The 14,299-nt window shown below is 40.3% G+C and overlaps 1 protein-coding gene across 5 annotated transcripts in view; it reads right to left on the bottom strand.

Moving 5' to 3' along the window:
- LOC309503293 (dedicator of cytokinesis protein 9) overlaps positions 1 to 14,299 on the bottom strand; it is a 121,523-nt gene that overhangs the window by 25,610 nt on the left and 81,614 nt on the right. For all 5 annotated transcript variants that reach the window (XM_082176023.1, XM_082176025.1, XM_082176026.1 and 2 more), the window contains 11 exons: positions 13,034 to 13,149; positions 10,803 to 10,872; positions 10,569 to 10,691; positions 9,457 to 9,528; positions 9,199 to 9,345; positions 7,701 to 7,784; positions 7,447 to 7,558; positions 6,130 to 6,308; positions 5,382 to 5,495; positions 4,096 to 4,198; positions 3,227 to 3,351 (listed from right to left, as the gene is read on the bottom strand). In XM_082176023.1, the coding sequence (XP_082032149.1) occupies positions 3,227 to 3,351; positions 4,096 to 4,198; positions 5,382 to 5,495; positions 6,130 to 6,308; positions 7,447 to 7,558; positions 7,701 to 7,784; positions 9,199 to 9,345; positions 9,457 to 9,528; positions 10,569 to 10,691; positions 10,803 to 10,872; positions 13,034 to 13,149 (1,245 nt within the window). The remainder of the gene's footprint in view (positions 1 to 3,226; positions 3,352 to 4,095; positions 4,199 to 5,381; positions 5,496 to 6,129; positions 6,309 to 7,446; positions 7,559 to 7,700; positions 7,785 to 9,198; positions 9,346 to 9,456; positions 9,529 to 10,568; positions 10,692 to 10,802; positions 10,873 to 13,033; positions 13,150 to 14,299) is intronic.

The raw sequence follows: 14,299 nt of genomic DNA, 5'->3' as shown, positions 1-14,299 counted from the left end.
GTTTCAGAACCTGGTGTGTTCCCTTTCGAGGGAACTCACACTGTTTTGGAAGGACAATTTGGGAAACACCCCAACACAACATGAAACTAAGCCAATCGTGATTGGTGTTGTGTCATGACGTAACGTGTGACGGCATACACGGAAGCTGTCATCATGGCGAGTCAGCAGCAGTTCAAGAGGTGTTTGCGTCCCTGTCTGAGATACATAACGGATGGGGACACACACCAAATGTGTGTAAACTGCTTGTAAACCAAATGTGTGTAGACGACGCTCTCAACCGAAGCCTTCTCAGAAGCAGGGCGACCTGAGGACCGTCCTGTAGTCTAAGAAGGCTTCGGGAAAGAGGTTGCCAAGCGGCTGTAGGGAACGATTGAGGTCACCTCCTCCGCGGAGCCCACAGGAAATCGATGTTTGTATCCCGTCACCAGGCGCGCTTCGGGACACAGTGGTTTCCAGCGAATGCACGCTGTCTGCCCCACAGGCTTGCAGCCATGCTGTGCTCGCGTCCGAACATTGAGAATCGTTTTCATCCAAACCCTTCCAGAGAATCGCTTCAGGGGATCGAGAGCGAATCTCAAACAATACCCGAAATCAGCCTCGATAGAACATGTTCCTCCTCTGGACAGGGAGTCCGGTTCTTACAGCCGCTACTTCATAATTCCCAAGAAGGATGAGGAGGTGCGTCCAATTTTAGATCTAAGGCACCTGAATCGGTCTCTGAGGAGATTCAGGTTCAAGATGCTCACTATTCCCACCATTGTGAGTCAGATCCATCACTATTCCCACCATTGGGTTTGTCACGATAGATCTGAAGGACGCATACTTCCACATATGCACACAGAATTCAGGGCATCCGGGTGCTAAATTATAAATTACTGGCCACGGTGACCAGGATAAAGCTAGACCAGGCCATCACTGTGATCACTGTGAAATTTTTAGAGGTTGTTAGGGCTCATGGCAGCTGCGTCCAATGTGATACCATTTGGCCTTCTGCACATGAGGGCCCTGCAGTGGTGGTTAAAAACCAAGTGGTTTTCCCAGAGGGAGTTACCTACTAGACCTCAAGGGTCACCACGTTCTTGTGAGAACAGACAACATGTCGGTGGTGTCCTATCTAAATCATCAGGGGGGTCAGAAATCACGCCCTCTATGGAGACTGGCGCATCAGATCCTCCAGTGGTCTCAGGGGAGACTGTTGTCTCTCAGAGCAACATACATCCCAGGGGACCAAAACATCCCGGGGGATGGAGACTTCACCCTAAGGTGGTGGAGTCTATATGCGAGAGGTTCGGCCCAGGGGAAGTGGATCTATTCACGTCTTGAGAGGTTTGGACTCCACTGGGGTTGGATGCCAGGTGTGGCAGAGTCGGCGCCTTTATGCATTTCCCCCGATCGCTCTGCTCCCCGGAGTTCTTGAGAGGGTCTGTCGCGACAGGGTCAGTCTACTCCTAGTAGCCCCGTTGTGGCCGGCCCGAGTATGGTTCTCAGACATCACTCCTGGACGGCCCTCCATGGGAGATTCTCATCATGAGGGACCTGCTTTTGCAGGCAAAAGGCTCAATATTCCACCCTCGGCCAGAGCTATGGAAACTATGGGTCTGGCCTCTGAGGGGACACAGTACCTAGAAGCTGGCTTGTCAGCAGGAGTAGTTGAGACCATACTCAGCTCCAGAGCTCCTGGTCGAGGCCCCCTTCAAACCTTTAGAGTCAACTGAGGCCAAGAACCTTTCACTCAAGGTAGCTTTCATCCTAGCAATCACTTCTCTTAAAAGAGTAGGATTTCTTCAGGCCCCCTCTATATCTCCCGAGTGCCTGGAGTTTGCCCCGGGAAGGGTTAAGGTTATCTTGCATCCCAGGCCAGGCAATGTGCCTAAGGTGCCTTCTAATGTGGCACTTTCATCAACGCAAGTGTGTTCTCTCGTCTAAAGTGTGCCTGTGACCGCTTCACACTAGGACAGGCGGGGTTCGTTGTGGCATAGTGGGTATTTGTTCCCTCGAAAGGGAACGTCTCAGGTTACGACTGTAACCCCCCCCCCCCCCCCCCCCCCCCCCCCCCCCCCCCCCGGGAGCGACTTGCTTCATCGCAGAAGCTAACTCTGTTGTGTGCCGGTGTCTCTTTGTAGCTTCCGTCACACGTTACGTCATGACGCAACATCAATCAAGATTGGTTTAGTTTCATTCATGCTTCAGGGGCGCTACACTGGCGGAGTTTTATCAGTGTTTACGTGCGTCTCGACAACTACAGATAAAGCCACACTAAGCTTGCGGAGTGAACCTGTCAATCATCTTGATGGATGACGCAGAAGAAACTGACCAATAAGAGGACAGTTTTACTCACATGTGACTTGCATAAACACATTTTGGTACGTTTTGAAATGTTGCCTTGTGAAAGCGAACAGAACCAATCCAAATGTATATTTATGCAAAAAATGCTGAGACAGGCATCCTGTTAAATGCACTAGTATTCCTGTAGGAGCCTCTGTCTCTGCTTACCATGCACAAAAAACACAAATGCCTGTGAACTGAGGGTGATGTCCTGATCACGTGTCCTTATATTTGCAGGCTTACAAGTCAAGCTTATTCTTATTCTATCATTCTAGATTCAAGCTAGCTTTCCAGCGCAGCCCTTAGGAACGAAGCGGACTTGTATCTGAAAAGCTTTGTCCCATTCAAACTCGGTCCTGTGGCTGAGGGAAAGGAGGATCAGTGAAGCCACACACACTGGGACAGTGCAGGGTGAGAGGTCACATGTGAGCGGTACTAGCAGGGGTCAGAGGTCAGAAGTGATGTAATACTTGTGTAGGGTGAGTGTGTTGCTCAGACGGTGTAGACAGCAGAGAGAAGTCCATGGTCTGGCGTTTGAGACGAGCGGAGAGCGACGTCTCCTCGGAGTCAGTAAAGAAACGCAGAACGCTGGCAGAGTGACGCCGCGTGAAACCAGCCCGCTGAGAGCAGCAGGAGACACACAACCACAGGTTAGCACACACACACACACACACACACACACACACACACACACACACACAACCACAAGTTAGCATGCACACACACACACAGAGAGAGAGAGAGACAGACACACACACACACACACACACACACACACACACACACACACACACACACACACAAACAACAACAGGTTAGCACACGCACACACACACACACACAACAAAACAGTAATGGTCCATTAGTAGTGCTGTATTCAGTCAGGTCATGTGGGCGGTACCTTGTCGAGGGGGTGTGGCTTGTCAACGCTGCGCTCTGATAGGCCGTTCCCGGAGTCTGTGCTGATGAGGGAGCAGCGCGAGTCCGTGTGTCGTACGGAGCTGATGCTCGGAGTGTGTGGAGACACTGACAAACACAACACACTTCAACACACTGTACGCACTCACTCTTCAGGGAGATTCAACCACATATAACCATGTGAAGGGACAGTTTAATGAACCTTTAGTATAAAACAATTGTCAAACATTTTATTTTTGTGAACAAAATATGAAAAAAAAATCAAAAAAAGTTTGCATGTGTTTTTTGTTGAGTATCATATTTGATACATCAGGCTTTTGTGACTTATGTAGTCTGATATAGTGAGAATATGAAGCTCAAACTCGAGGAGAAAAAAAAAAAAAAAACTTTATTCAGATTTTATTCAAAATATGCAATTTGGTGCAGATATTGTTTTTATATGGTTAAAAAGATAAATCATAAATCAATGACACTTTTATAACCGTATAGCAACTACTTACATAAAATCATATAAATATCAGTCATCACTCTATATCTGCCAATAATATGTCTATTAGTATGATTATTAGTAAGATAATATTCAAATGCTTAGTTTTATGATCAAAGCTTTGTAGTTTTAAAACATATAATGCAGTGCAATACATGATGCTTGGAAAGATGAACAAATAAACCTTCCTCAAAAGCCTGATGATCATATTTGATCTATTAAATGATGATGGATAATCAAGTAAACCTGCTTCAGTCAAGTAAGTGGTCATCTTGAAATATTACTCACAATATCAAAGTTATTCTTGCGTTTCCTTGATAAAATCAGAGTCCTATAGTGTGTGGTGTGACAGCAGAGGGTCTCACCTGTTCCTGAAATTACTCCGAACACCTCTTTTTGCAGGCCGCCGTCCACTGGACTGACCGAGTGTTTGGTGGGTGTCGTCATCACATGATCATCACGGCCGTTCTGAAGCAAAACACAGAGAAATCAGTGTGAAGAACCCCATACACTGTCCAGCAATGCATACTTCACTACACGTTTCTCTAGCATGTTAGAAAACCTTGTATTATATTAGCAAGAATGAGGAATGTGTAGAAATATAGATTTTCTAATAAATATGAATTCAAAGATCAAGATGAATCTTCAATTTAGACATTTTTCAATGGGTATGTGAAGTTTGAAGTTATTAGGATTTTTAAAATGCTTTTGAAAGAGTCTCTTCTGCTCATCCAGGCTGCAGTTATTTAAGCAAATATACGGTAAAAATAGTGAAATATTATTATCATTTAAAACAGCTGTTTTCTATGTGAACAGTAAAGTGTAATTTATTCCTGTGATCAAAGCTGAATTTTCAGCATCATTACTCCAGTCTTCAGTGTCACATGATCCTTCAGAAATCATTCTAATATGATGATTTAATGCTCAAGAAACATTTATGATTATTATCAATGTTGAAAACAGTTGTGCTGCTTCATATTTATGTTCAGGATTCAGGTTCAAATTAATGTGTCCGTGGCTGAATAAAAGTATTAATTTCTTTCAAAAGAATAATCTACTGACCCCAAACTTTTGAATGCTAGTGTAGATACTGTACATGCAACTGGAATATTTATTTAATATGGACTTTAACAAGTCCCTCTGTGGTGAAAATCAAGTTTTTTAATGTTGTTTATATGTCTATGTGGTGTTTTTAATATGCTTTAAGACAAACCATGTGTAAATTCATAAGTCGACAGCATTGCTGAGTATTTTCTCCTTAAAACTGCAGTGAACCAAAGACAGTCTCAAACACACGCTTTGAAATCGCTGGTGTTTCTGACGTCACAAACTACCTTGTAACCAATCAGATCAACGTGTGATCGTCAACCAGTGGATCTCTGAGCTGAGTGAGTGAGTGAGTGGAGGCGGGGCTCATTTGCATATTCATAGAACCGCGTATACTAAATGAGGCAAGGGTGTCAAGTTACATTCAAGCTATTTTAAGACATGAAGATTTTTTTTTAAAGGAAAAAACATTTAAATATGTCATCTTGGTGATCAAAGATGAGTTTTTTTAAGGGATAAAATGATTGACTACAGGGGGACTTTAATAACAGAGAATCAAATGAAAATCTAACTGAATGAAAGCAACACTAGGTGTCAGTCTCACCATGTTAGTCTGGCTGGTTACAGGAGCCGCGTCGCTGATGTTGAGTCTGTGGACGTTTTCTAGCATCAGACTGAACAGAGGCAGATACAGCGTAGCCAAGCGAGCCTGCTGACCCTGAAACACACACACACACACACACACACACACACACACACACACACACACACACACACACACACACACACACACACATCTCGTATTTAAAGGTGCAGTGTGTAATATTTAGGAGGATCTGTTGACAGAAATGCAATATCATATACATAACTATGTGTTCAGTGGTGTATAAAGACCTTACATAATGAACCGTTATGTTTTTATTACCTTAGAATGAGACATTTCTATCTACACACTCTGGGTCCCCTTACAGTGACATGTTTCTACAGTGGCCCTGAACTGACAAACGCGTTTCATCACTATGTTGTTCTTCGTGTAAAGACGCTAGCTAAAGTCAGCGAATAAAACACTGACACAATGATGAACCGTAACAATAATATTCGTAATAACACATTGTTTTACTGAATAATTAAGTAAACCTAATTTCTTAATTTATCTTTGTAAAGAAACCTCATTGCTGAACTGGCTACTCTCTGCTGTCTCGGACAACGACATCACTTCCTGTCGGCCACCGTAACTTCTGTTGGGTGCAATTCACAACCTCACCACTAGATGCCGCTAAAAGTCACACACTGCACCTTTAACACAGCACCAGAATGGCACACGATGCGCTGAAGCACGAGTGCTGGCTCACCTTGGAGGAGTAGCGGTCATCGAAGGCGTGTTTGATCATCAGGTTCTTCAGCACCTGTAGTGCGATCTGACGCACGTCTCTGAACTCCTGCATGGCTCCGCCCACTTCCCTCAGCAACAGGCCCACCAGGAAGTGATGCTTACAGAAGTCATCCGTTAAAGAGTAGTCCAGCTGAAGATCTGACAGAGAAACAGCATATCACTCCTGAGCTCGAGAAACTGAGTGTTTCCAATAGTTTGGTCATTCAGACATCAAGTAAATAGTTTTTCACTCTCTCGTGACCGTGATGCAAGTGAATGTTTTAAATGAATGTAAATGAAACGAGAGAGCTATGGCGGAGAAGATTTTGCAAACATGCACGAGTCGTAGTAAGGGCCACTTTTTGGTGACGTTATTATTATTCTAGTATATAGGAAAGAGTCAAAATAAATAATAATCATCTGGTAGTGTATATTAGAGCAGTGCTTCTCAAACTTTCAGACTCCCTCCATTGACAACAGTATTCAAAGGCCACATCACATGACTCGATTCTTACTAATTCGTCTTTTTTATCTTTTAAATCGTCCTTTGTAAACCAGCCTATTGCTTATGCATGTTCAGAAAGTCTTCCGGTTTCGTGGAGTTGCAGAGTCAGAGGCCACACAGCATCACAAAATATTTCATCCTTTATTGTTTTTATTTTAGTGTTAAATTTTTATGGTTTAATTAATTATTACCTTTTCATCAACTTATGAAGCCCCTGCAGTTCAAACCCTGCCGTAACGTAATATTTAATCAATCAATGTACTCTTTTTGTTTCTCTTTGTATTATTATATCACTATAGTACAACATTATTCTTTTTAACTCCATGTCCAAGTTCAGGCTAAAAGTTAGTAATCTAAAAGTAGTCTGATTATATTACCTACAATGATTACATTACTATAGTTTTCATCATGTGATTTGTATTCAGTAATGGACAACAATTTAAAGTAATCCACCCAGCAACGGCTCTAACTAACATTAACTAACATGCATTTGTATGCATTTATGTTTTTACATATTACTTTTTTATTATTTACATGCATTTATGAGTAATGCATTTGTTGCAGTAATTATTCATATTTGTTAACGTTAGCTAATATAAACACAACTGTTCATTGTTAGTTCATGTTAGCTCAGGTCCATTTAAATAATATTAACACATTAACATTAATATTAATCAATTATTTACAAGGAATTTTCATTGTTAGTTCGGGTGTATTAATGCCACACACTGAGTGATATCAGCCAGTCAATATTCCCCAATCGCTCTGACTATAACGTGTGTTTCTGATCACCTTGAAAGCGCTGGATTCGACCCTTCCCGAACGGCATGGGCAGGTTGAGAGGAACGTAGTGTTCATGATTACAGGTCACCTTCAGAAACTCAAACTTAAACTCATACAGCGTCTGAGAGAGAGAGAGAGAGAAAGAGAGAGAGAGGAGGAGGGGGGAAGACATCAGATGGGAAATATTTCTGAGATGGAAGATCAGAAAAATAATCAGAATCTCATTTGCAGTTGTTCATCGTGTGTAAACAGATGTAAGTTACTTTGCAGTCTCCGGGCATGAAGCAGGTGATGTAGTTGTTGATCTGCTTGAACACGAACCCTCGGTCCATGAAGGTGAAACAGCGCTGGTGAAGACAGACCACGCTTGAGTTAATCGACTGATTCAACACACACATTTATCCTCAAAACACTGATGTCATCGTTAACTAAAACTGAAACCAAATAAAGCTGATTGACCTTCCCTTACCTGTTCACCCACCCTTAAACCGACCCACACCACCAAACCTGTGCTAACCTCACTCATATCCACCGGTTTTACAATACAACATCAACACAAGAAGTACATGCTACCTAACAATTATTATTTTTAATGTAAGCACATTGTAAAAAAGACACCTAACATAAAGTGGGACCAAATATAGTTCAAAATATTATTTTAATATAATACTATAGAATATAATTAATACTAAAATAACAGTGTACAGTTATTATTATTGAAAACAATTTTTTTTTTAAAGCAAGCATTTAATTATAATATATTACATTATAATACAATACGTTATAATAAAAGTATTATTTAACAGAACAACAGTAAAATCACAATACTAACATTTACGCTTGCCTTAATTTCTTTGCTTTCAAATGTTAAAACATTGAGCTTTTATTTTGGCGGAAAACCACAGGAAAGGCTATCATTTTTATAAAGGATTCTCATTATGAATTTGGGAGGATGGTTGGCGCCCATTGCGTTCCCAAATGTAAATTCTAAGCAACTCAAACACAGACAGCACTTGCAAAAGTAGCATTTACTGTGAATCAAATCCCAGTGCTGTGCTTTACTCTGAAACATGCAGCGCACTAGAGTATATATTATATTTATATAATACATCACAACCATTGCGATTTAATGATCGCATCAAGCCGTATTACAGTACATTCTCACAATCACGCATTGTCAATATACATCAAACAAGTTACTGAGCCACAGTGTTTCAACGTCTGTTTTTGCTCTCATTTGGAGCTTTGAACCCTGGCTAACATGCTAATAATGTCATGCAATCCATGCATCAAATGAACATATTAGAAAACGTAACATTTTGCAGTTTATTTAGTACTTGTTTGAGGCCATTTGATGATTTCAATCATCATACAGTAGCCAACCAACCCCCAAAAATGTTTTTCTCAGATTTAAGCATTCACGCGAGTCATACTTTTAAGCTTTGAAAATACGGAAATGCGTATAAATCCCCCCCAAAAAAAAAAAAAAAAAATCACATTCCTGAGAGTCTCAAACTAATGTGCATCTTGTTACTCTGAGAAGGTAAACGGTCTCAGTTATTGGGTTATAGCAGTACCGCATTTTGGGTTTGTGGTTGATGAAGTACATTTGGCTGTACATCACCTATAGTTAGATCAGCGTCTACAGCACAGATCAAATCAAGACAAAGGCACATTGTAATTTATTTCTGTCTTCCAGATCTCGAGTCTTGATGACGCTGACATCAACATAACAGCGTGTGAAAGCAGACCAGCGCTCACCTTGATGAAGACAGCGAGGCTGTGATTGGCGTTTCGTGTGGCGTCCAGGTTGTCTTTGTATTTCTGTGCGATGTGAGGCATCAGCATGGTCACCAGTGTCTCCACAGAGTGATAGAAGGACGCTGAGAAACGCTGGTTCCTCGAAACCTATAGGAGACGGGGTCAGGGGTCAGAGGTCAGGATCACGAGTTTAGACATATACGAACGAAAAAAAGTTCAGAAATTCATTTTCAGAACAAAACGTTGACTTGTACTGACCTTGGACTTGCCAGTCTCAATCAGGTACTGAGCCATAGACTTGACTAACACCTCACAGAAATACCAGGAGTACTAGAGTAGAGAGAACACAGCATTCATGAGGATCTTCCATACACAACACAGGAGCAGCCGCTAAATATCTACTGATGGTTTGAGCCGACGGCCCTGTAGTGTGTGTTTAGAGATGCGGTCGTGATTCTGATTTTGCAACTCACAATTCTGAGAAAAAAGTCACAATTGCAAGTTATAAAATCAGAAATATATATTAAATAAATAAATCTGAATTGTTAGAAACAAATTCGTAATTACCTTTTTTATTTTTTATTCCATGGCGGAAACAAGCTTTCATAGACAAGAAGGCTGTAGAGAAAAGTCTTCGGCCTATACTTGTAACTAACTTTTGATGGAGATATACTTAAGATAAGTATAATTAAGTATTCAAAGTGTACTTTTCTTGTAGTTGTATTTACTGTTTTTATAGAGAGGCTTATTACATCATTTTTCCAGACATATTGGCTTCTTTGAGGAACTACTTTTCAGCATATGTTTTACATATGTCATATGTTACAACAAGTTAGCTTTGGGGTGAAACAGCTTAGAGAAAATAGTACACTGGTGGAAATGATCATTGTTGTGCCATTGACCCTCACAGAAACAGAAAAACATTTGGCTAATTTTACTGACAATTCCTCTATGGTGTGAGTAAACTACTGTATGAGCATCATTTTATATAATAACTTATAAAACAAGTATACTTTCAGTATACAAATTATTCAACAGGTTTACTGAGAGTATAAAGCTAGTAAACTTACAGTACATGTAAGCTCAATTGTAGTATAGTTTCACAGTATAGTTGCAATAGAAAAATAAAAGTTTACTACTGTTACACTTAAAGTACACCTAAAAGTATACTTTTATGTACTAAAAGTGGGACAGTTTAGTCCTAATTTTTTTTTTGAAATAGTACACTTTCAAATACACTATTAGTACGTTGATTTTAGCAGACTTACTACATAAAGTATACTTTACTTAAGTTTTCTTAATAAAATGAACTTAAAGAATGCTTCTTTTTTTTTTTATCAGGGGTGTTGAATCTGATTCAGTAGTTGCACCTTCAGGAGTTTGTTGCTGGTGAGGAAATCAGTCGAGGGTTTCAGGATGGTGGTCATGGCTTTTGCCAGTTCCTCGTGGACAGTTTTACCGTTGGTTAAGTTTGTCTCTGTCTTCAAAACATACTGTACACACACAAAACACAAGAAAACAAGAATGATGAAGATTCAGGGTCACAATCAGGATTATTTGTTTTACATCACAAGAAAAACGTGGCACGTCATGATGCAGCTCACCTTTACATAGGAACGCAAGTGATGCTCCAGACCCTCTTCATGACACTGAGCCACAACATGGATCATCACCCTGACCAGACCAGACCAGACCAGACCAGACCAGAGAAGAGCAGAGCAGAGCAGAGCAGAGCAGAGCAGAGCAGACCAGACCAGACCAGACCAGACCAGACCAGACCAAAGCATATCAGACCAGAGAAGAGCAGAGCAGAGCAGACCAGAATGACACACAAAGTGAGCAACAGACCTGGGTTATCATTCTTAACCAACACTACAACTCAAACATTTCTGTTAATCGAAATAAAGCTGAAATCAAATCAAATAAAATAAAATAAAGCTGATTTTTTTTTTAAATAATAATAATAATAAAATAACAATTAAATAGAATAAAGCTAAAATAAATAAAAAATAAATGAAAAAGTTTAAGCACTAAAATGACTAACTAACTAAAAATATATACATATATATATATATATATATATATATATATATATATATATATATATATATATATATATATATATATTAGGGCTGTCAATCGATTAAAATATTTAATCGAGATTAATCGCATGATTGTCATGAGTTAACTCGTGATTAATCGCAATTAGTCGCACATTTTTTATTTGTTCTAAATGTACCTTCAATTAATACTTTTCAAGTTTGTAATACTCTAATCAACATGGGTATGGATAAATATGGATGCAAATGTATGTTTATTATTGAAACCATAGTCAACACAGAGCATGAAGACGAGACATGTTTCAAAGGTCATAGATGTTTTTCAAAGAACTTGTTCATGTCTATTAGACACATGTAGAAAGAACAAAGAAATAACAGGTTCCCATTACTTCTCTTTCTTTGCACTGAGCAATTTACTAACACAAACATGTTTAGACTTTTGCATGACAGGGCAGCTCTTCTGAAAATGCTAAATGTTTTCATTATTACATTAGTTTGTCTCTCTCTGTGCCCATTTTAATGAAGCTAAATTCTCAATAAAAAAGTTTGCATTGGTATATTTTACTGTTTCTGTTGTCAAACAACGGAATGAATATGAAATAGTGACTGAAACGCGACCCATTAAGACATAACCAGCTCTCCCTTCCAAGATGTTAATCTGCACAAAAATCCTGATAATCGAGCCGTCGTCTGATGAAATCAAATACACGTAAGATAAAGACAATATCTGTGTTGTGATTTCGGCTATACTTGCATGTAAAATTAGAGAAGCAACATAATATCTGTGTTTAACTAAATTAAAGCGCTGCTCCTCTCTGCCGCGAAGGACGCAGAGAGAGAGCGAGAGAGGTGCGTGCGCGTGCTGGGAGAGTCATACCGGGGATTCTCAGAAACTAAATAAGGTTTGGGCGCTTTTTTGAAGGGAAAAATCGCTAAAGGGGTCTGCAATGTCGCTAAGTTGGCAATACTGTGTATCTCCATTTATCCAACTAGGGGTTGGGACACGGGTCAAACAGAAAATACGAGCTGCGTTAATCGCGCATTAAAAAAATGAGTGTCGTTAACATGATTTTGCGTTAACGCATTATTAACGCGCTAACTTTGACAGCACTAATATATATATATAAAATCTTTAAAAAACAAGAAAATATATTTATATAAAATGAAAAACAAGCTAAATGGAAATGAAAAATATTGAGTTGGCAAATAAATTAATTTAAGTTGAAGCACAAAAATTACTAACATGAAATAAATAAAAACTAAAACAGAAATAAATTAAACCTAAATTTTATTGTTTAAAAAACAAAACAATAAAAATGACAAAACTACATAACAAATTTTCCAAAAATTAGACAAACTAAAATTTGAAAATGTAAAAATAAAAGCTAATTAGAGATGGCCTCATTTTATATTAAGTGTCTTTAACTACTATTAATTAACACTGAAATTAATAATTTTACACAATGCACTTTTTGTGTACATAGATGTTTTTACATTGTACTTGTATTTAAAAAATACCTGCATGTAATTACAGCTGTAATTAATTTAACTGTAATACAATAACACTGTTGCCCTTCCCTTACCTGTTAACCCACCCTTAAATATACACCGCCAAACCTGTGCTTACCTTAATAGCAGCACAAGTGTTTTACAATACAACTCAACACAAGACATGCATTGTACCTAACTATTATTATTTTGAAATGTAAGTACTTAGTAGTTAAAGACACCTAATATAAAGTGGGACCTAAATGATACTAAAATAACTGAAAGACCTGGTGACGTTCACAGCAACATCTTCCAGGCCGGAGGTGGTGAGCACACGAAACAGCTGGTTGAGGATGGTGGGGAGGAACTTCACCATCACATGAGCCTCCATTGCATGCAGACTCTAATAGAGAGGGGGAACTGTGATCTCGGGACTGAAAAAACACCTGCAGGGCTCAAACATCCTCAGGAAGGACAAACGTCTAGGTTACTAATGCAACCCCTGTTCCCTGAAGGAGGGAACGGAGACATTAATAGTCAGTAACTGACAAATTGGGATCTTGCCTGAGAGCCCAATCACCGTAACAGAACGAGCCAATGCACGTTGGCTATTGATATTTGCATTGCAAACCGCACCCCCGCTTTCGGGTATATAAGGGCTTGCATGCAATACTCGCATCAAGTTTTCGCTGAGGAGCTGAGACGGTGTCCCGGCTGTCAGCGGAGGTACAGGAGTTGTGGTGACGGGTATTAACAATCTGTTCCCTCCTTCAGGGAACGAGGTTACAATAGTAACCTAGACTTTCCCTATCAGCCAGTCACGTTCAACGTTAATTTTCAGTGACTGACGAATCGAGATCCCTATGGAAGACGCCACAACTACTGACTCCTTCCAGCATCCTAAGTTCTTTTCACCCTTAAAGTGAGACTATTGGATAACACTGGGAAAGCATGCCTATTCCAATTCTGGAAAGGGACGCTGCGGGGGCAACTCATTGCCCTTAGGGAGGTAACGTGTGGAGTTACTCATATGGACTGACCATGAGGGTACTACATATGGAAGATCTCTGAAGTAGATCCCATCTGAAGATCCATACATACAGAGATGGCAGAGGGAACTTTGCAGAGGGAAAGACAGGCTCATCAACAGGGAAGCCGTACCATGGAGTTACACATATGGGATCACAACATATGGGCAACTAGTCTAGTAAAAGGGCAGACCAACTGGGGAATACACACGAGCATTAGACCTGGCGCCATGTCTCCACCACATCTGACTGCAGAGGATGGGCACGTATCCAGGCCGGGGTCTTAGGATCATTTGACAGTCTGCCATACCAAATTCCAGGCACGCTTCCTCGACCGAAAACGGTCCCCCACCCTCTTAATAGAAGTGAGCGCCGTCAGGAGCGCTGTCTTAAGCGCCTCTCAGGAACCTGACAACTAAGTCGTGTTTCCTTAGAGACTTACCGTTTACTGCATCGTGGTGTGTGGCAATCGCTTCAACATACACTTTCAGGTGGAGGGAGACAACCTTCGCTCCATCTTGCAGG

The sequence above is a fragment of the Leuciscus leuciscus genome (genome assembly GCF_965113295.1).
Source record: "Leuciscus leuciscus genome assembly, chromosome: 7".
NCBI classification, from domain to species: Eukaryota; Metazoa; Chordata; class Actinopteri; order Cypriniformes; family Leuciscidae; genus Leuciscus; species Leuciscus leuciscus.
Note: the sequence above shows the minus strand (reverse complement) of the source record. Positions and strands in the feature narration are given on the sequence as shown.